At 41.5% G+C, this 23930-nt stretch overlaps 1 protein-coding gene across 2 annotated transcripts in view; it reads left to right on the forward strand.

The window, feature by feature from the left end:
• Positions 1–8081: 8081 nt before the first annotated feature.
• Positions 8082–23930, forward strand: part of SEC11A (SEC11 homolog A, signal peptidase complex subunit) — a 40486-nt gene continuing 24637 nt past the window's right edge. Inside the window, exon 1 of one of the 2 annotated variants that reach the window (XM_055326747.1) lies at positions 8082–8263. In XM_055326747.1, coding sequence (XP_055182722.1) covers positions 8213–8263 — 51 coding nt within the window. In that variant the 5' untranslated portion in view covers positions 8082–8212. The remainder of the gene's footprint in view (positions 8264–23930) is intronic. The other variant, XM_055326745.1, reaches the window with a different exon arrangement.

Genomic DNA, 23930 nt, shown 5'->3' on the forward strand with positions numbered 1-23930 from the left:
TTTTGTAAGATATATTTGAACATGATTATATGCTAGGAAAAAAAGTTAAGGGGAAGAAAATTTTTTTAATAAATTAATTTTTATTGGTGTTCAATTTACCAACATACAGAATAACACCCAGTGCTCATCCCGTCAAGTGCCCCCCCTCAGTGCCCGTCACCCATTCACCCCCACCCCCCGCCCTCCTCCCCCTCCACCACCCCTAGTTCATTTCCCAGAGTTAGAAGTCTTTATGTTCTGTCTCCCTTTCTGATATTTCCCACACATTTCTTCTCCCTTCCCTTATATTCCCTTTCACTATTATTCATATTCCCCAAATGAATGAGAACATACACTGTTTGTCCTTCTCCGATTGACTTACTTCACTCAGCATAATACCCTCCAGTTCCATCCACATTGAAGCAAATGGTGGGTATTTGTCGTTTCTAATGGCTGAGTAATATTCCATTGTATACATAAACCACAGCTTCTTTATCCATTCATCTTTCGATGGACACTGAGGCTCCATCCACAGTTTGGCTATTGTGGACATGGCTGCTAGAAACATCGGGGTGCAGGTGTCCCGGCATTTCATTGCATCTGAATCTTTGGGGTAAATCCCTAACAGTGCAATTGCTGGGTCATAGGGCAGGTCTATTTTTAATTCTTTGAGGAACCTCCACACAGTTTTCCAGAGTGGCTGCACCAGTTCACATTCTAAGGGGAAGAAATTGAGGGAGAGAAGAAATGAGAGATTTTCTGCCTGAGCTTTTTTATGTCCTTTTTTTTTTTAAAGATTTTATTTATTTATTCATGAGAGACAGAGAGAGAGAGAGAAAGGCAGAGACACAGGCAGAGGGAGAAACGGGCTCCATGTAGGGATCTTGATGTGGAACTCGATCCCAGGACTCCAGGATCACACCCTGGGCCGAAGGCAGGCGGTAATCCACTGACCCACCCAGGGATCTCCCTGATAACCCTATTCTTAAACTGATTCTTTCTCTCTTTGATCATTCACTCTGATGGAAGATAGCTGCCCGAAAGAGAGGCCCACATGGCACAAAACTGAAGGAGACCTGGAGTTAATAGCCAGCTAGAAACTGAGGCTTAAATCCAGTAGTCCAGGAATAATTGAGACCTACCAACAGTCACATGAGTGGAGCTTGGAAGTTGATCCTTCAGTTAAGCCTTCAGATAAGACTGCAGCCCCTCCAGACAGTTTGACTATAACTTCATGAAAAACGTTGAGCCCAAGCCACCCAGCTATGATGGTCCCAAATTTCTGGCCCATAGACATTGTGAGATAATGTTTGTTGTGTTAATTTTCTAAGTTTGGGGGTAATTTGTTATGCAAAAATAGGCAACTAATTCATCAGATCAATGAAAATGAAGGGAAAGTGGTGAGATAGGTTTCCAGGGCCCAGCATGATTGGATGACTTTCTCCAGCAGCCCCCGACAACTCCAAACAATGTGCTCATCCACTTTGTATGCCATTGATTCTATGCAATGTCCAACAGTATCTTTTATTTTTTTAACAATATCTTTTGGGGGATCCCTGGGTGGCACAGCGGTTTGGCGCCTGCCTTTGGCCCAGGGCACGATCCTGGAGACCCGGGATCGAATCCCACATCAGGCTCCCAGTGCATGGAGTCTGCTTCTCCCTCTGCCTATGTCTCTGCCTCTCTCTCTCTCTCTCTCTCTCTGTGTGACTATCATAAATAAATAAAAATTTAAAAAAATTAAAAAAAAAACAATATCTTTTGGGATGCCTGGGTGGCTCAGCAGTTGAGCGTCTGCCTTTGGCTCAGGGTGTGATCCCAGTCCAAGGATTGAAGTCCACATTGGGCTCCCGGTGGGGAGCCTGCTTCTCCCTCTATGTTTCTGCTTCTCTCTGTGTCTGTCAGGAATAAATAAATAAAATCTTAAAAAATATATATCTTTTGATAAAGGAATTTTGCCAAAAACTTATTTAGCTTTCTTACCGGGCATATTTATCATTAATGTTATGATTGATTTAAAAATTTATGATTTATTCTTGTCAAGAATATGACCTGTCACTGTTTTGGCTTTGAAAAGTGCAACTTTAAAGGATGTCTCTATAGTTTTGACCACTTCTCGTATCTTTAGGGGTGAATATTATCAATGTCTTTTTAGGAAACATTATTTTGTGGGCTCATCTCCCTCTAGAAAAATTTGTTTTGATTATCTGATTGGCCACTGAACTTTTCTTAAAAATGGCACTAAGGCTTCATTGGCTTTCTGCCACCATTTGGCCAAGTTTCATAACCTAATGTACTGGAACCGGGAGAAAATAGATTACCAGTTTAATAAAACATATGTCCTAGAGGCTCATTATATTTCATAGTAGGCCTTTTCTTTTTCAGCTGCTCTCATAATTCATCATGCTTGTGGATTGCCCCGCCTCAGCACAGTCAGAGTCATACTCTATTGTTATCTGTGCTGGACTCCTGGCCAATGTTCCCTTGCAACTTTTTTTTTCGAAGTTTGAAAATATTCAGGAAAAAAAAAAAAGAACATACTCAGTATCCTGATTTAATTAACTTTCAACTAATTGAATTATTGATCTATTTTTGTGAATCTAAGATAAAATGTAACAAATGAAATTTCACATTGAACATACAAACAATAACACATATAGTAAAACAACACATTAGTTTAGATTAACTACACCCTACTAATTAAACCTCAGCTGAGATAAAATATAGAGCCAACATAACCAACACCTTACAAACAAAATGACTATTAAGGGTATAACATGATTTCTGAGAAAATCATATTTAATCTGAAATCTAAAATTTGTGAAGTAGGTGTGAATAAAGCTTCTGACTCTAATAAAATAGCCTGTAGACACTTGAGAGGTCACCAGTCCAGAGACCATGTGTTGGAAGAAGGCTGATAGACTGGGAGAAAAATTGTAGTCATGTGACCAGAGGACTTACTGGAATGGAAAAAGGTATACGAATGAAGAGCAAAAACTGATAGGAAATGTACAGTGTGACTCCACTTACATAAAAAAGTGAGTCAGTTAAGCATCTGCCTTTGGCTCAAGTCATGATCCCAGGGTCCTAGGATTGAGCCCCATATTGGGCTCCCTGCTCCACAGGAAGCCTGTTTCTCCCTCCCCTTCCCCTGCCCCACTGCTCGTGCTCTATTTTAAATAAATAAATAAATAAATAAATAAATAAATAAATAAATAAATAAACAAACAAATAAATAAATAAATAAAATCTTTTTTTAAAAAGTGAGTGTAAATTTTAAGTACATAGGAAGAAAGCATTAGGAGAAAAAACTGTTAAAAGAGGTGTACAGCCCAAGGAGGGGAGAGACTAAGAGAACAATGGGAACTTTCATATTCTACTCTCTATATGCCCATCTTTTTTATTTCAAATTGTGGTCACACACACATAACACAAACAAAACTTACCATCTTAACTATCTTTAAAAAAAAAAAAAAGGAGATAGCTTACTGAATACACTGCAGGGAAGCGGTGGGCAGGACAACAAAACAGAGACTGTTCCTATCTTAACTGTCTTTCAGTGCTGAGTTCTGTGGTCTTAAGTATATTCACATTGTTGTGCAACCAATCTCCAGAACTCTATCATCTGGAAAAGCTGAAGCTGAAGCTCCAATTAAACAAGAACTTCCCATTTTCTTCTTCTCAAACCCCCAGTACTATTCTACTTCCTGTCTCTATGAATTTGACTATTCTCGGTATCTCATATGAGTGGTGCCCTTACATTATTTGACCTTTTGTATCTGGCTTATTTCACTTAGTATAACATCTTCAAGGTTCGTTCATGTAGTAGCATTTATCAGAAATTCATTTCTCGGGGCACCTGGGTGGTTCAGTCAGTTAAGTGTCTCTCTTCAGCTCAGGTCCTGATCTTGGGGTCCTGGGATCCAGCCCTACATCATGCTCCCTGTTCAGTGGGGAGTCTGCTCCTCCCTCTCCCTCTGCCCCTCCCCCTGCTTGTGCTCTCTTTTTAATAAGTAAAATAAAATCTTTCTTAAAAATTTCATTTCTTTTTAAGATTGAATACTATTCCATGGTTTGTTTCTATCACATTTTGTTCATTCATTCATTTTTTGAAAAGATTTATTTATTTATTCATGAGAGACACAGAGAGAGGCAGAGACACAGGCAGAGGGAGAAGCAGGCTTCATGCAGGGAGCCCAATGTGGGACTCGATCCTGGGACTCCAGGATCATGCCCTGAGCCAAAGATAAATGCTCAACCACTGAGCCACCCAGGTGTCCCTTTTCATTCATTCATTGATGGACAGTTCGGTTACTTCCACCTTTTGGATATTGTGAATAACCGCTATTAACATGGATGTGCAATTATTTCCTTAAGACCCTCCTTTTTTTTTTAAGTATTTACTTAAGTAATATCTACACTCAACACAGGGTTCAAATTCATGACCCTGAGATCAAGAGGTTGCTTGCTCTTCTGAGCCAGCCAGATGCCCCTAAGACGCTGCTTTCAATTCTTTTAGGTATGTACCTAGAAGCACTGGATTGCTTGTCTTGTTTTAATCTTTCATGATGAGAATGTGCTCATGTATTATTTGTATAATTTAAAATATACAAAGGAATAAGAAAGAAGTAACTATTAGAAACTGGCTTATGGGCATATAAAATTACAGATGTAGAGCAGTACCTGAATGTGGCCATAAGGAGAAATTATGTAAATCCAACAAATGACATCTTAGGGTTCCTCAAATTTCCTCAGTGACAAAAGAACACCTACAGACTCAACTAGCCCTGTTCCTTAAGCTATGGGCAAAGTTGGAGAATCAAATTGGATTTCCCAAATATCTTTTCCAATTTTCTGCCCCTATACTTTTATTGCTACAATTCTCTCCATTGATATCCTTTTCACCTGCCAACTTGATCCACATATCAAATAAATTTTACCTGTATATCACATGTTCTCTGCCTTCTGAAGCCTCTTTGAACATCCCGAACTACTAGACTCTTGCTACATCTGAAGCCCCGGGAACTTCATGCCTCTCTTAGGGCTCTTTTCTTCACAATATGAAGACTGACTGAGGCTCATACCTATCTAAATGGTTATGGAACCTCATCTTTAGATTTGAATTCAACATTAGCAAGCATAGGCCAAACACTCTATCAGCCAGAATTTAGGTTAGAATCCACAGTCAACATTTATTAACAAATACTTATTGAGTTTTTGCTATGAGTTTGGCACTATTATGAGAGCTGGGGACAGAAGGATGGACATGGTCCCTGCCCTCATGGAGTTTATGTGTATTTTCCTCCACAGGCCTTCCTCATTTGGAAAAATCAGGAATTCATTTTTCAACACAGGAAGTATGGGGTGCCTATAGGCAGCAATTGGAGATCACCACACATATACACATACACACATTTTAAATTCAACAAATATTTATTGGGTACCTAATATATGCCAAGTTGTGTGTTCACCACTGGAAATTTAACAGTGAACAAGACATCAATGTTTTTTCTTTCTTTTCTTTTTTCTTTAAAAGATTTTATTCACTTATTCATGAGAGACACAGAGAGAGAGAGGCAGAGACACAGGCAGAGGGAGAAGCAGGCTCCATTCCATGGAGGGAGCCTGACTCAGGACTCGATACTGGGTCTCTAGGATCACAGCCCAGGCTGAAGGTGGTGCTAAACCGCTGAGCCACCTGGACTGCCCTCTTTTCTTTAAAAAAAAAAAAATTTTTTTTTTTAAGTATTTATTTGAGAGAGGAAAAGCAGGGGGAGCCCAGAGGGAGACGGAGAAGCAGGCTCCCTGCTCAGCAGAGAACCTGACATGGGGCTCGACCCCAGGATCATGACCTGAACCAAAGGTCAACTCAACCAACTGAGCCACCCAGGCGCCCCTTTTTCCTTCTTTTTCTTTTTCATGACAGCTTATTGTGATATAAGTTGTATACTATACAGTTCACCGATTTAAAGTGTACAATTCAGCCACCTGGGTGGCTCAGTGTTGAGCAACTGCCTTTAGCTCAGGGCATGATCCTGGGGTCCTGGAATCCAGTATTGGATCGGGCTCCCCACAGGGAGCCTGCTTCTCCCTCTGCCTATGTCTATGCCTCTGTGTCTCTCACGAATAAATAAAATCTTAAAAAAAAATAAAGTGTACAATTCAGTGCTTTTTAGTATATTCACAAAGTAGTACAATTATCACCTCAATTTTAGAACATTATTTTCAACACCCCTTAAAAGAAACCCCTATAATCAGTAGCAGTCACTCTCCATTTCTCCCAACCCTTCCAGGCCTAGGCAACCACTTCATTCTATCTCTATCAATTTGCCTATCCTGGACATTTTATATAAATGGAATCATACATTATGTGATCTTTTATGACTGACTTTTTTTCACTAAGCTTAATGTTATCAAGGTTCAATCTATGTTATGCATTTCTCTTAATTTTAATTGACAAATCATATACCATTGTACAGCCATACTGCATTTTGCTTATCCTTTCATCAGTTAATGCACAGTCGGGTTATTTGTCCATTTCGGCTGTTATGGAAAACACTGACACAAACATTCACCTACAAGTTTCTGTGTGGCCATAAAGCTTTCAATTCTTTTGGACATATACCTAGCCCTGAGAATTGCTGGTTAATATGGAGAATTGCTGGTTAATATGGAGAATTGCTGGTTAATATGGTTAATATAATAGCTCTATGTTTAACCTTTTGAGGAACTACCAGTCCACTTTCCAAAATGGCTGTCCCATTTCACATTCCCACCAGAAGCCTACAGGCTTCTATCCTCCCCCAAACTTATTATCTTTTTCATTATAGCCATCCTCCAAAATATTTTTTTTATTTTGAGATCATTTTCTTTTCTTTCTTAAAGATTTTATGTATTTATTCTTGAGAGACACAGAGGCAGAGACACAGGCAATGGGAGAAGCAGGCTCCCTGCGGGGAGCCTGATGCTGGGCTCAATCCCAGGACCTCGGGATCACCACCTGAGCCAAAGGCAGACGCTCAACCACTGAGCCACCCAGGTGCCCTTTGAGTTCATTTTCCATGTAAAGAATTGCAAAGTTGGGCACAAAGTTTTGGTAGATCCTCCCCCCCAAATGTGAGATGCCTCCTATTTCGAAGAAGATGGAAATAATAATAAGAGATCACATCTGGTCTTTCTTGTCCTAGGTGCATATTAGCAGCTTTAGTAAGTCAAGGCAAAGGCTGTTTGGAACAGAGTCAGGGGCAGCGAGAAGAGGGTCGCATCCAGGCGCCCAAGGTAACAAAAGCAGGAGGCAGGGGGATCCCTGGGTGGCGCAGCGGTTTGGCGCCTGCCTTTGGCCCAGGGCGCGATCCTGGAGACCCGGGATGGAGTCCCACGTCAGGCTCCCGGTGCATGAAGCCTGCTTCTCCCTCTGCCTGTGTCTCTGCCTCTCTCTCTCTCTCTCTCTCTCTCTGTGACTATCATAAAAAAAAAAAAAAAAGCAGGAGGCAGAGGCCCTTAGCGAGGTCACGCCCGGAGCCCCAGGGACTTCCTGACACCCCGCACCCCTGGTGGTCTCATCACACCCTAGCAGCCTTTGATTTGTTCTCTCCTCCACCCAGAGCCCCTGAAAGTCCGGGGAAGCTCGGGTAGTGCTTCTAAAGGCTCTTTTATCCCCCACCTTTACCCCTAAAGCCCTTAACGAAACCACCTGAGCGCCACTTCCCGGAGCGCGGGACACCAGCCCCAGCCCGGGAAGCCAGGCCAGGCCACACACCCAACGCCACACCCCGACCGCGGACCTGCTGGAGCCGCCGGGGACGCCTGACACTGGTTTCCGATTGGTCGGCCGCGCACGAGGGCCCGCCTCCCGGAGGTGGCAGGGCGGCCTCCGGGAGAAGCCGGGTCACCGCCTCCGCTGGGGGCCGGGGGCCGGGGGCCGGGCCCGAACCCCGACCCGGGGCTCCGGCAGGTTCTCGGCAGGCGAGGCCCGGCGTGGGAGTACCCTCCGCCAGCGAGACGAGTCCCGGAGACCTGATTAGGAGAGTCGCGAGTCCCTTGGTCGGCCCTCCGCAGCGACGCAAGAGACGGGGTGGGGGCGGGGCGGGAGCGCCGGTTCCCGCCCCGGAAGCGGAAGTGCGGGCGAGGCGGGGTCCTGTCCAGTGCGAGCCCGGCCGGTGCGCCAGCCGTTCCGCCCGCCGGTCCTTTCGCGCCCTCTCCGCTGCCCGTGTCCTCCTTCACCGGCCGCGCCATGCTGTCTCTAGATTTTTTGGACGATGTGCGGCGAATGAACAAGCGGCAGGTGAGGTTGGCCGCGCCCTGCCTCCCGGGGCCCCCGGGCTCCCTTTGACGTCGCGGCGGCGGGGCCCGGCGGACCTGCGGCCGCCTGGGCGAGGGCTTGACGCCCGCGTTGTTCCCCGGCTTTGTGGAGCGTGTGGCCCGAGATCTCTTTGTTCGCCCCCTACGTGCGGCCCCTGGCTGCGTCCGGGCCTGCCAGGGCCGCTGCGGAAAGCCGGCTCTTCACCTTCCAGTCCTCCTCACGAGGCAGGAGGGCAAATGGAAACCGCAGGGCGCTTTCTCAGCGGGACTTGGGGTTGCTTAGCCTTTGAGACTCGGGGTGGCGGCAAACTCGCGTGTTCTGCCATCGCGGCGACTCCAGACTGATTCCGGCGACTCGGTTTAGCAGATCAGTCAGTGCTACCCTGGCTTCTGGGATGCTCGGGAAGGCGAGTGTAGGCCCCATGGAAGCCGCTGTGCCGCTCCCAGCCCACAGCAACCCTTCGAGTGCAGCTGGGCCCCCGCAGGCCGCAGTGCCTTTCCCGGGACCACCTCCGTGTTCAGACTTGGAAGAGTAGTCATACTTACCCCTGAGTCCGCTTAGCGGGAAGGTGGCAGTCCTCGGAGTCTTCGGATTTCCTGCCCAGTGTTAGTGGCACAGGGATCTTGAGATTCCGATCCTGGGATTTGGTCCTTAAACCTTACTCCATCCTGAACTTGTAGACCACATGCCAGATGGTACTGCAACACTGTTGTAATTATTCAGTCATTAGAAAAGGTAGCTCCTCCGCATGAAGTGGGTGTGTGTAGAGCCTAGTTTTGCTTGCCTCCTTGGGCCTGTTTATAGTATTTCACCGTTAATGATTTAACATGTCACTATTGAAGATGTTTCTCTTGGCCTTGTATTTTACAGTATTTACAATTACCATGCAGGGAGGTGGATGTGCACCTTTCCCTAACTCCCCTTCAGACTTGGCCTAGCTCAATGTCACCTCTTAGACGTGTTTTGTAATTCTTCAGTCATAACTGATCATTCTTTTCAAATGGCACGAAACGTTTGTGTCTTTATGGTAACACTTCAGATTCTTGTTGTATGATGTCTTCTTCATATCTGAATTTCTGGGTGCTACAGACATTTCTCTGAAGAAATACTTATTTTGGGCGTACTATTCATTGTAACTTATGTTAGGTACAGTGAGAGAAATGCAGAGATAAATGAGACAGACTCGGCCTCAGCATAAGTGTAGAAAATGACTAAGACAAATAACTACTTTGAGTTCTTGTGTGTGTGAATTGTTTTAAATACCTATGAGGTAGGTAATGTTACTCCCATGATACAGGTGAAGAAAATGAGCAACCTTCCAGAGGTTGCTAGGAACGGACGGGAGGAATTAGGTAGCATGGCCATGGAATGAGGGAAAGTTATGAAATGAGATTTTACCTGTACATGACATCTGGGGAAAGAATTGGCAGTGACTGTAGATACTGAGGGCTGATCAGAGGAAAGAAGGAAACTAGAAGTTTGGTTCTGCTCTTCTAAAACTGCTGTTATGGGGGATCCCTGGGTGGCGCAGCGGTTTGGCGCCTGCCTTTGGCCCAGGGCGTGATCCTGGAGACCCGGGATCGAATCCCACGTCGGGCTCCCGGTGCATGGAGCCTGCTTCTCCCTCTGCCTGTGTCTCTGCCTCTCTCTCTCTCTCTCTCTCTCTCTCTCTGTGTGTGTGTGTGTGTGTGTGTGTGACTATCATAAATGAATAAAAATTAAAAAAAATAAAACTGCTGTTATTTGCATAACTTTGCCATTTATGCTGAAATAACATCAAACGTCTGATTAAGTTGTTTGAGTTGTAATTCTTTTTTCTTATCAAGTTGAAGGGGAATACTTGAGTACAATGAGCTTCATCCATTTAAAGTGTACCATCTAATAAGTTTCCATAGTTCTATCCAACCATCTCAAGATAACAGCACATTTTGGGGCACGTGAGTGGCTCAGTAGGTTAAATGTCTGCCTTTCACTCAGGTCATGATCTCAGGGTCCTGGGATCCAGCCCTGCATCAGGCTCCCTGCTCAGTGGGGAGTCTCCTTCTCCCTCTACCCCTAACCCCCACTCATGTACACATATGGGCATTCTCTCTCTCTCTCTCTCTCTCTCTCTCTCTAATTTTTTTTAAAGGTAACATTTCTATCACCTACAAGAGCCCTTGTGCTCCTTTGTAGCTCATCTCTTCTCTGACACCTGGCAACCACTGATTTACTTTTTGTCAGTATAGACGGACTTGCGTTCTATATACGTGGAATCACAGAGCTTGTATTCTATGGAGCTTTGAGTTTCAGTTGATTTTTTAACACCAAACTCAAGACTTTTGTTGATTATATGTAATGCAATTTCTTTGGTCAGCCTCATGGTTTCGAAAAATAAAGTGTTTAACTACCTTTACTGAATTCTATGCATTGTTGCCATATTAAAGTCCTCTTTCCTGCCTTCAAACCTTCAGTAGCTCCTTATTACGTTAGAGGTAATGGCCCATACCTTTAGAATGGCATTTGTAGTAAGTCCCAGTCATTTTACAGTCTGCCATTTCTCACTATTTCAGTCTTGTCTCAGTTTACTTTACCTGTCTCATGTCACTGTCTCTGTGAGCATTGTTCAATTCAAAGATCATGTGCTTAACTGTCTTTAGAACTCCCCTTGTATTCTTTCTGAGTCTTTGTGGACTATCCTAGGATATTAGGTGATCTCTACAGTCCTTTTAGCCCTTATACTATTTTATTTGTCTTTTCCCCTTTGGAGTATGGCTCCTTTACTGGAATATCCGATTCACTGTTTTCCTGAGGCTTTTTTAACCCCCAAAGCCCTGATTGATCTAGTTTGCCTATTTCTGTGGTACAACTACACCCAACATGGCTGATTTCACACTACTAACATGACATCATGGAATATAGCATTAGGAAGAGAGGTGGTAACGTGCAACTTTAATTTCTACCTTATAGATAAAATAGAAAAAAATCCTTGAGCATAGATGATGATAAATTGTAGTAAAATAGGAACTGATGAGTTTAGGTTATTTATTACCTTTGTTTTAAATGTAATTATACTAATTTTTAATAACATTGTTTAACAACCAGCTTGCAAAACTCCTGAAAATTTAGCAAATTGACTCCAGCACACCACTAGTTATAGGTTAGTTTCTGTTTGTTTTGTTTTTGTTTTTAAAGTTTTATTTTTAAGTAATCTCTACTCTCAATGTGGAGCTCTAACTTACAACCCCAAGATCAAGAGTCAAATGCTCTCCTGACTGAGCCAGCCAGGCACTCCCAGTTATTGGCTAGTTTTTTGATGCCCATTGTGGTGACCTGTGTGTTCAGAAAAGCCTGTATTTAGAGTTATCTTTCATTTTAAAAAATGTTTGGGTGCATAGGTGGCTCAGTCAGTTAAGCATCTGGCTTTGGCTCAGATCATGATCTCAGGGTCCTGCTCTGCAGGGAGCCTGCTTCTCCCTCTGCCTGCTGCTCCCCCTGCTTGTGTGTGTATCTCTGTCAAATAAATAAGTAAAATCTCTTAAAGAATAAGGTTCGATTTGTAAAAGCTAAAATTTTAGAACTGAGTTCTTAAGCTTTTCAGAATCAGTTTACAAATCTTATCCTATGTAAAGGCTAGGAAATTAAAAAAAAATTAATCACTTTTAAGGGCCTTTGAATATTTGGGCTAATTTACAAACAAATGGGTATGTACAGCACAGGGAACAGATATGTCCAGATTTTTGAAAACTAATATTCTTGTTTAGGACCTGGAAAATGTTACAGACAGGATGTCTGCATTCAGTAATTAATTGCCAAGTTTCAGTGTAGAAATACTAACCTCAGTCTCCAATATATAAACAAGGAAATCAAAAGTAAAATTTTATTATAAACTGCACCTTAACCTCCATGAGCATATTCTCAAGCATCCAGAAATCATTCTTTGTTCTGTGTAAGTTTGAGCAAAATCTAGAATACAGCACCATAATAAGGATTAAGGCATTTATTTGCAGTAGTTCCTAAATACTTCATATTTCTTAGTTTTGGGGGGGTTCTTTTTCAAAATATTCTCTCCATGAACATGTATGATTATTCATTCCCATGGCCAAATGGCACAAGCCTACAACGATAAAGATGAGCTCTACTTATACAGAAATTGTGATTATGCCTCTTTAAAGAGTTGTCTTTTCTGACTTCAAGGAACGAGATGAGGTGTGGTATGTAAATATACATTGTGCACAGAGACAGCTTTATCTGAAAAACATAGTTTATCGGTCAGAGTTTAGCAGAACCACTATGAATATTGTAGAATTAAGGATTTATTGTAGGAATTGGATCTTACACAATTGTGGGAGAAGCTGGAGAACAGCCTAAAACTGAGAGATGGAGGATCAGAGAAATGTTATTAACCAGCTCTTCTGAAGCACTGTTATGGGTGAACAGATCCAAGCTTGCCATGGCATCTGGGGCTGGATTCTGTGTCTGGTTGGTGGAGTGGGACCACACCAAAAGAGAGTAGTTGAAGTCTGTGGATGGCTGTTGCTTCTACTAGGTTCTGTTACTCAGCCAGAAGAGCTAGGTATGGGCAGGAGAAAGCAAGGGCACACTGGGTTATAGCCAGGCCCTTCATGGCTATTGCTCACCACCTCTAATCACAGTGACCTTCAACATAGTAGCAGCTGCTTCCCTTTCACCTTCCAGATCTTGGGCACATTTCCTTTTTTGGCCAACTTTAACCCAGAACCCTACAGAGAGGGGGACTTGGGGACACTTAGTTCTAGCTTAGCCAAGTTGGCAAAGTACAAAACTGCTGTAGTCTACCCTTTGTCAACTTGGCAACTATACACGCTTCCTCTAATTTTTCAAACCAAATTAAAGGCAAAATTATGCTTTTGTCTAATATATAGCTATGCTTTGTTTCTGTAATTGGTCATGTGTTAGAGCTGTATTCTTTCTTCCATTAACCATTCCATATTTCTTCTGCTTTCAGCAAGAACCTAAGTTGGTCGTAGTTTCTTGTCTGGTGTAGCGACCCAGACCTTCATTACTAAAGGGTTAATGTCTAGAGTAGTCCTGCCTGAATTGGATTGTTTCATTTTTCACTAACTTCTATCACAGGGTATGAGAGCACTGAGAGGCCTCAGAGAATTCTCTGTAGTCCAGTTATACTCATTTCCCTCATTATGTTAGAAACAACCCTGTTTTTTTCTGAAATCAGTCACCCTTGCCAATAAATAACCCCCTATTCTTTGCATTTTGGTTCACCGGAGCCCATAGTAGTCTTAACTTCAGTTTAATGGAACCATTGTGTCCCCCTGGTGGAAGGATATCTCCTTTGGGAATGAAAACTTCTAAGCCAGCAACATCGATCCAAAGTTGTTAAAATAGAAAGCAGAAGTTTCACTAGCAGATTATTAGGGGTAATAGTGAGAGGGGTGACTGCCATTCTCACCCTTTAATTCCAGACTGGTGAATCCTACCTATACAAGAAATAATCCCATATATTCATTGCTGATTCAGAGCATATACTACATACTGGAAGGCATTATATATTATTATCCCCACCCCCAAAAGTAATTTTTTTTAAAGATTTTATTTATTTATTCATGAGAGACATACATACACACACACACACACACAGAGAGAGAGAGAGAGAGAGAGAGAGAGGCAGAGACATAGGCAGAGAGAGAAGCAGGTTCCATGCAGGGAGCCCAATGTGGAACTCAATCCTGGGACTCAAGGATCATGCCCTGGGTCAAAGGCAGGTGCTCAACCACTGAGCCACCCAAGTGTCCCTCCACCCCCAAAAGTATTACTGGTGCCTAACTGATGCTATAACTATCCTCAAAAGGCCATCCGTATCACTCAGAAGATAGAAGCCATACCAGTAATTGAAGAGGGAAAAGTTTAATATAAATAAATTGTTAACTAGGGGCACGTGGGAGGCTCAGTGGTTGAGCGTCTTCCTTTGGGTCAAGTCCTGATCCCCAGGCCCTGGGATTGAGTCCCATATTGGGCTCCTTGTAGGGAGCCTGCTTCTCCCTCTGCCTATGTTTCTGCTTCTCTCTGTGTCTCTCATGAATAGATAAATAAAATCTTAAAAAAAAAAACCTGTTAACTAGCAAAAGATGCTTAACTACTAAAAATGGGTAAAAGAGCACTCATAAGGGGTTCAGAAATAGCATATGCAGAAAACCGCTACTATCCTCTAGGATGAGAGTGAACAAGCAAAGATAATAGAAAATACCTTTTTCCAACCCCCTTCCCAAGCCTGAAATTCAGACCTCTTTGGAGAGAGTGTGGTTCCAGGAACACGTAATCTGCCATAGCAATGACTTTTGCATGGCAGTATGCTGGAGCTGGAGCTGGTCCATAGCAATGGCCTGTTGGGAGCTGAGAAACTTGCCAGAGATCATGTGGGCAGGAACCAGGCTGTGGTGGTCACTGAAGTGAGCACTACCAGACCCTCACACTGATCCATTTGCTACTGTGTGAAATAAAAACATGGAACTCGGAAGAGAATCCCCTTCATCACTTTGTAGTGGCCCTCCCATGCCTTTTATTAATAAAACTTAATATCATTGAGGTGGTTGGAAAAGGAGAATTTGTTTGGGTAACACAAGGATGGATTTGGAGCTCAGAGACAGTAGATTGGTAACTAGCCTGCTGTTCCACTATTCTTTCCGGCCAGCCGCGTCAAGATAATGGGAGACATGGTAAGACCAGTTGATTCATGATCCAAATACCCATTGCTAAGCTTTAATTATCCATAAAAAAGGTTCCCTGATCACAGCCAATGTTGTATGGAATACCATGATGAGAAAATAAGGCATTCTGTAAGTTCACTGATGGTGGTTTTGACAGAAATATCAAGGACAAGGAAGACAGATCCATATCTGGAACATATTCTAGTAGGGAGAAATTACTGCCCCTCTCACGATGGAAATGAACCAGTATCAGGAATGGTTTCATTGTCGATTTTTTTATAGTTGGAGGCTAGGTACTCATCTTTGGCTAGAACCTAATTGATGAGTAAAAATCTATGTTGCTAACCTTCAGCTTGGCTGCTACAGCTACTGAGATCATGAGTCCATTGGGTAAGACAAGGGTAGCTAGGGAAAGAGTCCAACATCCAAAGAATAGGAAATTTTACCTAAGTATCAAAATACTCCTCTGCTGGGGTAATTCTTTGGCGAACGTTTATATGGAACACAGATATCTTTACGTTCTAAATACCTACTTGGAAAGCTCATTCAGCATACCTCTTCCCCAAGCCTCTGGTCTACAGCTTTCCAATTATGTCCCTTCCAAGTCCTTGGCTGTCCAGCCAAACTGCTAATCATTCTTGAATCAGTGTAAATCCATACCTGTGGCCATCTCGCCTTCCAGGCAAAGTGAATGACTGTTACATCACTCAAAGTTCTGCCCATTTTGGGGGGTTTCCTTATCAAAGTCTCTCAAGATCAACCCTGAATGGGAATGTGGTGCTTTGCTGTCCATTTGCAGTTGGTGCTAGATGGTTCATGTAGAACCACCTAAAAATGGGGATCCCTGGGTGGCTCAGCAGTTTGGCGCGTGCCTTCAGCCCAGGGCATGATCCTGGAGTCCCGGGATCGAGTCCCACGTTGGACTCCTTGCATGAAGTCTGCTTCTCCCTCTGCCTGTGTCTCTGCCTCTCTCTCTCTCTCTCTCTCTCTCTCCTCTCTCCTCTCTCCTCTCTCCTCTCTCCTCTCTCTCTCTTTGTGTCTCTCATGAACAAATGAATAAAATCTTTAAAAAAAAAAAAAAACACCTAAAAACAAGGCCCAAAGTCTTCCTTAATCAGTTGGTCAAAGGGATCTCCCCATGAGGCAATAGGTGTAAGATGAAGGAGATGAAGCAATATGTGAGCAGGAGCCAATAATTTCATGAGTGTCTGAGTCACTTGCTTATACATTTTACTTGTGTCTTAGGACCTGCTCGAGCCCAGTCTTGTATAGACTGTTCCCACTTGAGGGTGGAGTACTATGTGAATGCCCAACTTTATGATTTGGTGTACCTGGTAACATCCATTTCAAGCCAAGGAGTTCAGGTCACATGGTAATTTGGTGACCCATGGTCAAGTGTTTGGTCTCTACTAGAACTCAGTAACAAGCTAGAAACTATTAACTCAAGACAATAGTTCTTCAGAGCATAGCATAGCTTTGCCCCTAATCCAAAGATCTGTGCTGTCTATTCACCTATGGATAATGGCCAGAGGCTCCCTATCTGTCAAAAATGCTTCAGTCACCATGGGATCTTCTGAGTCAGATGGCCCAAGTGCTAGAACAGCTTTCATGGCAGCTTGGACCTGTTGTGGAGCTCTCCTCAAAACTGGCTCAAAATGGGTTTGCTAGATAAAAGGTTGGAGTAGCTCACCCAAATGAGGTATATGTTGCCTCCCAAATCCAAAGAGGCCCACAAGGCTTTAAGTTTCATAGTGGTAGCAGGAACCAGATGCAACAACTTATCTTTCATCTTAGAAGGGTTATATTAGTAGGACTCTTGGACCCCAAGAATTTTCATTGGGAGGGGAGTTTTTGTGGGATTTCTTTCCCCCACACTCTGGCCACATATGTATTTTACCAAGGAGTCTAAGTCATGAGGTTCAACTACCAAGTCCAGTCAGCACGGTATCATCAATATAACAAACAAGTTTACTCTGGAATGGAGGGCCATCAAGGTCCCCATAGACCAGATTATGAAAGAAAGCTCTGGATTTGATATAGCTCTCAAGTAGGCCCTATTACCAGAATCAAACCTGGTGAGACCTGGTGGTCTCATTCCTTTTGCTGCAGGGGTCCTCAGAGATAGGAACTTGTCAGAAAAACATGGAATGAGTCTTTTTAAGTTGGTGTTGCTAGAAGCTGATGATTGCCTCACTAAGACTTATTATTAGTCTTATTTTCATCATTGAGTTATTAAGAATATATACTGGAGTGCCTGGGTGTCTCAGCCATTTGAGCATCCAGACTCTTGATCTCAGCTCAGGTCTTGATCTCAGGGTCATGAATTTGTGCCCCACATTGGCCTCCACGCTGGGCATGGAGCCTACTTAAAAAAAAAAAAATTATGTCCTTTTAGTTCTGATTAAACTACAGGTAGTAGCTTTGTTAGGGAACTGTGATATATTGCATTATATGTTAGATTATGTTTATGGTTACGAACTGGGACTATCACTTGTAGCAAGAAATAAGGTTGGAGAAGGTAGCAGGGGCCAAATCACAGAAGGCCTTGGAGGAGTTCAGACTTTATAAATAGTTGAAAAAAAATTTGGAGCAGACAATACAATAATTTCATTTTCACCTTATAAAAGTAATATATAGGCAGATGAGTTACATGGATGCAAGTATAGAGGTAGAACTGTCAGATTATTTTAATAGTCCTGATGAGAAGAAACGTGACCTGATAAAGCAGTAGCCATAGGATTAAAGCCCATGGGCTAAATGTGAGAAATGTTGGGGAGGTAAAATCCAGAGGCCTTGAGCAGATGATCGTACCAGTTACTGTGCTAGAGAGTGTGGAAAGAAGAAGAGATCCGAAGGAAAGAATTGAGTTCAGCTTTGAACCTGCTGAATTTAAGGTGTGTGTAACATTGGGGTAATTGTCAGTAAGTCACTGAATATATTTACCTAGGGGATATATGTGGTATGATATGAAAGTAGAGATTTGGGTGTCATCAGCATATATGTTGTAACTGAAGCCATGAAGAGAAAAGATTTCATGCAGGATGGGAAGAGAAAAGGACAAAGATGAGTGAGTTACAAGCAAGTTAATCTAGTGCCAAGTGCCTCAGAAAGACAAGGTGTAGTGGAAATAAGTTTGTGGGCTCACCCTTGCCCCCCTCCCTTTGTAATGACTAGTTTAAGTAGATATATTTACAGTGTTCAAAAATTTAAAAAGTGAAAGTGACTTTTTCCTATAGCTTTACCAGCATGGTATATTTTCAGACTTTAAGTTTCTGTCATCCTAGTAAGTGAAGAATGGTACCTCAGGATATTTTTACTTTTACTTACCTCCCCTTATTCGGAGTTTGGTTGAGCGTATTTTCATATGGTTTTAGAGTCATTTTTACTTCATTTTCCATGAACTAGCAGTTCATAATCCATTGCTTGTTTTCCTTAATGGATTATTTTCTTATTGATTTCTCAGTGCTGCTTGTAGGAAGGTTAGACTGTTTCTGCATATGGTAAATATTTTCTCAGAATTTGTCATCTTTTGACTTACAGTATGATTCACCATGGATGGTTGTGGGACTTTTTGGTGGTTGTTTGCTTTTTTATTTTGATAGTCACATTTACCTATATTTTCTTCATGGCTTCTGGATTTCAGGTCAATTTAAAAGACTTCTTTCACTCAGGCCTTTCCTACTCTATTTGCTTCTATTTTGTATGTGTGTGTGCGTCTTAAAAAAAAAAAGCTTTATTGACATATAATTCATAAAATTCACCCATCTTAAGTGTGTAATTCATGTTTTTCAGTAAATTTATAGTAGAGTCGTGCAACCATCACTACAATCCAGTTTTAGAACATTTCCATCATCCCAGAAAGATCTTTTGTGTACTTTTACAGTTGATGCCTGTTCCCATTCCCAGCCCCGGGCATCTGCTAATCTGCTTTCTGTCTCTTAGGATTTGCCTTAGCTATGTAGTTTATATAAATGGAATCATACAAAATGTAGTCTTTTGCAGCTGGCTACTTTCATTTAGCATGATTTTTTAAATTGTGGTAAAATACACATAAAATTTATTGTCTTAACGTTTTTGTTTTTTTTTTTTAAGATTTTATTTATGAGAGACATAGAGAGGCAGAGACAAAGGCAGAGACAAAGGCAGAGGGAGGAGCAGGCTCCATGCAGGAAGCCCGACGCGGGACTCAATCCGGGTCTCCAGGATCACACCCTGGGCTGAAGGCACGCTCCAAACTGCTGAGCCACACAGGGATCCCCTCTTAACCAGTTTTTAAGTGTGGAGTTCAGTAGTGTCAAGTACATTAACATTGTTGTACAACCCATCTCCAGGACTCTTCATCTTGCAAAATTAAAACTCTGCACCCATAAAAAACTCCCCACTCTCCCGTCACCCTGCCCCCTGACAATCACCCTTCTGCTTTCCATGTCTATGAATTTGACTTCTATTGATTTTTTTTCTCTATTTTTCATTGTTTTCTATTTTGCTGATTTATGCTCTAAAGTATATTTCCTTCCCTGGTTGCTTTATTTAGTTTGCTATTTTTCTAGTTTCTTAAAGTGGAATCTTGGGTTATTGATTTAAGATCTTTTCTAATATATGTATTTAAAGCTACACATTTCCCTTCAAGCAGTGCTTTAGCTACATTCCGTAAATTTTAAGATGTTGTGTTTTTGTTTACATTCAGTTCTCAACATATTTTATGATTTCCCTTGTGATTTCTTTTTCACCCACGGATTATCTAGAAAAATGTTTAATTTCCAAATATCTGTGGATTTTCCTAAATTTCTTTTCAATGCTGATTTCTAATATAATTGCATTGTGGACGGAGAACATAGTTTATATGATTAGTCTTAAAATTTGAGGCTCTTTTTTATTTGCCAAGGCCTTGATCTCTGGAGAATGTTTCATGTGTGTTTGAAAAGGATGTATATTCTGTTGTGTTGGGTGGAGTGTTCTCTACATATTTGGTTGGTGGTATTCAAGTTTTCTTTATCCTTGCTGATTTTCTGTGTCATTTTATCAACTTGAGAAAGGGATATTGAAGTCTCTAACTTCTTATCTTGGAATAAATCCTACTTGGTTATGCAGTATATATTGTTGGATCTGATTTGCTAAAATGTTGCACATAATTATTTTATCAATATCCATGATGTGTTCTGTAGTTTTAACATCTTTAGTCTGGTTTGATAATGCTGGCTTCATGGAATGAATTGGGAAGTATTCTGTCTTCTGTGATTTTCTGAAAAAGTTGATGTAAAATTGTTATGATTTTTTAAGTGCTTGGTAGAATTCACCAGTGAATGCCATTTAAGCCTGAAATTTTTCTTTATAGGAAAGTTTTTAAATCATAAATTCAATTTCTTTAATAGATATTAATCCATTCAAGGTATCTGATTCTTCAGTGAGCCTTGATAACTTGTCTTTCAAAGCATTGGAAATATATTAGCATAAAGGTATTCATAATACTTGCTTAATATTCCTATTAATGTTTATATTGTTAACCAAAGGAATATATATTATTCTTGTGATGTTGGTCATCTCTCTCATTCCTTTCTGATACTAATAATTCATATCTTTTCTCTCTCTTTTTTCCCTGATTAGTCTGGCTAGTTGATCTTGAAGAACCAATTTTTGGTTTGTTTTTCCTTACTATTTTCCTGTCTTCTGTTTCATTTATTTCTCCTCTTATTTTTAATATTTACTTTCAGTGAGTTACGTTGGGTTTCATTTGCTTTTTCTAGTGTTTTAAGGTAGAAGTCTCATTTAGGAAATTTACAAATATTTGGAAATTAAACTGTTTCTCTTTTTTTGTAGGGAAATTAAACAATTTCTAAATAACCATGGGTCAAAGGAGAATCACAAGAGAAATTACAAAATATTTTGAATTGAGTGTAAACAAAAATACAACATATGAGACTTTTCTATTTTTCTTAATATAGGCCTTTATTGCTATAAAATTCCTTCTGTTTAGCATTTTAGGTGCATCCCACAGATTTTGATGTATTTTCATTTTTTTTCAGGTCAAAATACTTTCTACTTTTGTGAGTTCTTCTTTTACCATCGATTATTTAGAAGTCTGTTGCTTGATTTCTAAACACTGGGATTTTTCAGATAGCTTTCCGATACTGATTTCTATTTTCATTCCATTGTGATTGGAGAAAACACTTGGCATAATTCAAATCCTTTTTATTTATTTATTTAAAAAGCTTTTGTTATTTATTTGAGGGAGAGAGTGCAAGTGAGAGAAGAGAGTAAGAGTGAAGGGGCAAAAGGAGAGGGAGAAGCCGACTCCCCGCTGAGCAGGGAGCCCTAGGCGCAGGGGTCCATCCCAGGACCCCCGATCAGTGTGAGCCGAAGGCAGACACCAGACTGACTGAGCTACTCAGGTGCCCCTCCTTTTCTATTTATTAAGACTTGGTAAATGTTTTATATATACTTAAAAGGAATGTGTATCTACTGTTGTTGGGTAAATATCAATTAGGTCAAATTGGATGGAAGTGATACTCAAATTTTCTCTATCCTTAATGATTTTCTGTCTTCTTGCTGTATCAATTACTGGTAGAGAGGTTTGGAAATTTCTAACTATTAACTGTGGATTTGTCTGTTTCTCTTTATAGTTCTGTCAGTATTTGTTCCCTGTGGTTTTTTAAAAAAAATTTTAAGATTTAAAAAAAGATTTTATTTATTCATTTATTTGAGAAAGAGAAAGAGCGCGAGTGGAGGGAGGAACAGAGAGAGAGAGGGACAGGCAGACTCCAGGAGCTGAGTGGGGAGCCTGACACGGGACTCAATCCCACGACCCTGACCATGACCTTAGCGGGAGGGAACTTAATGGACTCAGCTATCCAGGCACTCCTTTTTTTAAAGACTTTATTTATTTATCTGAGAGAGAGAGCACGCAAGTGCATGCAAGTAGGGGGAGAGGCAGAGGGAGAAGGAGAAGCAAACTCCCTGCTGAGCCGGGACCCCTATGCTGAACTGAATCCCAGGACCCTGGGATCATGACCTGAGCAGCAGAAGGCAGACTTGTAACCACCTGAGCCACCCAGATACCCTGCTTCCTGTGTTTTGAAGTTATTAGTTGCATAAATTCTAGGGGGATGGGTGGGCAGAGAGAGTCCCAAGCAGGGCCACACAGGGCTCCATCTCACAGCCTGCACCCAAACCAAGAGTCAGATGCTTAATTGACTGTGCCACCCAGGCACCCCATCATGCGTTTTGTTTTGTTTTGTTTTGTTTTAACTTCGTAAGTATGGTATGGGGATTTGTGTGTGCTATTTTGGCTATCTTCAACCTATATGACTTCATGTATACTATGAGAGCATTATAGTTAATTTATTTGTTTCCCCTCCTCTGGCCTTTGTGCTGTTGTATATTTTACTTCTGTACATGTTGCTACAATACCTTATTGTTATTTTGCTTTTTTTAAGATGTATATGTTTATTTGAGAGAGAGTGCATGGGTGAGCTGGGGAGGGACAGAAGGAGAGGGAAAGAGAATCCCAAGAGAGGCTGAACCCTGAGACCACAACTTAAACCAAAACCAAGAGTTGGATGCCCAACCCACTGCACCACCCAGCGCTCCTATTTTTGCTTTAAATAGTCAATTATCGATAAAATTTTTTTTAAAAGATTTTATTTAATCATGAGAGATACAGAGCAGGAGAGAGAGAGTCAGAGACACAGGCAGAGGGAGAAGCAGGCTCCATGCAGGGAGCCCGATGTGGGACTCCATCCGGGATCTCCAGGATCACGCCCTGGGCTGCAGGCGGCGCTAAACCGCTGCGCCACCCGGGCTGCCCTGATAAAAAGAATTTTTAAAGGAAAAAGCATATTATTTACTGACATCTGCTGTTTCCAGTGCCCTTACTCCTTTGTGTAGATCTAGATTTTATTTGGTATTTTCTTTTTGCCTGGAGGACTTTTTAAAAAGTTGTTTTGTAATGTAGGGCTGCTCATGATGAATTACTTTAATTTTTGTGTGTTGAAAAGGTTTTATTTTGCCTTCATTTTTGAAAGAAATTTCTCAGATATAGAATTTTATATTGATAGCTTTTCTTTTAGTACTTTTAAGATGTTGTTTCAGTGTCTTCTGGCAAGTGTTGTTTTCTTTTTTTTTTTTTTTTTTAAGATTTATTTATTTATTCAGAGGGGGGCTCCTGCATGGAGCCTGACATGGGACTTGATCCCAGGTCTCCACGATCACACCCCGGGCTGCAGGCGGTGCTAAACCACTGCGCCACTGGGGCTGCCCAAGTGTTGTTTTCAAAGAGAAATCTGCTGTAATTTTTGTTTCTCTTTACATAATGTCTTTTTTTTAATCTGACTGGTTTTACAGTTTTCTCTGTATCATTGATTTTAAGCAGTTTGATAATTATGTTGAATTTTGTTGTAGTTTTCTTCAAGTTTCTTTTGTTTGGGATTTGCTCTGGTTCTTGGATATATGAGCTTATAGTCTCAATCAAATTTGAAAAAAAAATTAGCCATTATTTCTTAGTTTTTTCCTGTCTTCCCTTCCTCCTGATCAATCCAATTACATATATGTTAGATTACTTGACATTCCTCTTCTGCAATTTTCTGGAAGATTTGGCATAGAATTGTTATGATTCTGATTTATTAAATGCTTGGTAAAATTCACCAGTGAATGCCCTTTTAGATTGGAGTTTTTCCTTGTTGGAAGACTTTTATATTTTTATTTTTTACTTTTAAAAGATTTTACTTATTTGAGAGCAAGAGTGTGTGTGCATGTGCACTTTTTAAAAAGTTTTATTTGGGATCCCTGGGTGGCTCCGCGGTTTAAGCACCTGCCTTTGGCCCAGGGTGCGATCCTGGAATCCTGGGGTCAAGTCCCACATCGGGCTCCTGACATGGAGCCTGCTTCTCCTTCCTCCTGTATCTCTGCCTCTCTCTCTCTCTCTCTCTCTCTCTCTCTCTCTCTCTATCATAAACAAACAAATAAATAAA

This window comes from Nyctereutes procyonoides, unplaced genomic scaffold (genome assembly GCF_905146905.1).
Source record: "Nyctereutes procyonoides isolate TBG_1078 unplaced genomic scaffold, NYPRO_anot_genome, whole genome shotgun sequence".
In the NCBI taxonomy this organism is placed as follows: Eukaryota; Metazoa; Chordata; class Mammalia; order Carnivora; family Canidae; genus Nyctereutes; species Nyctereutes procyonoides.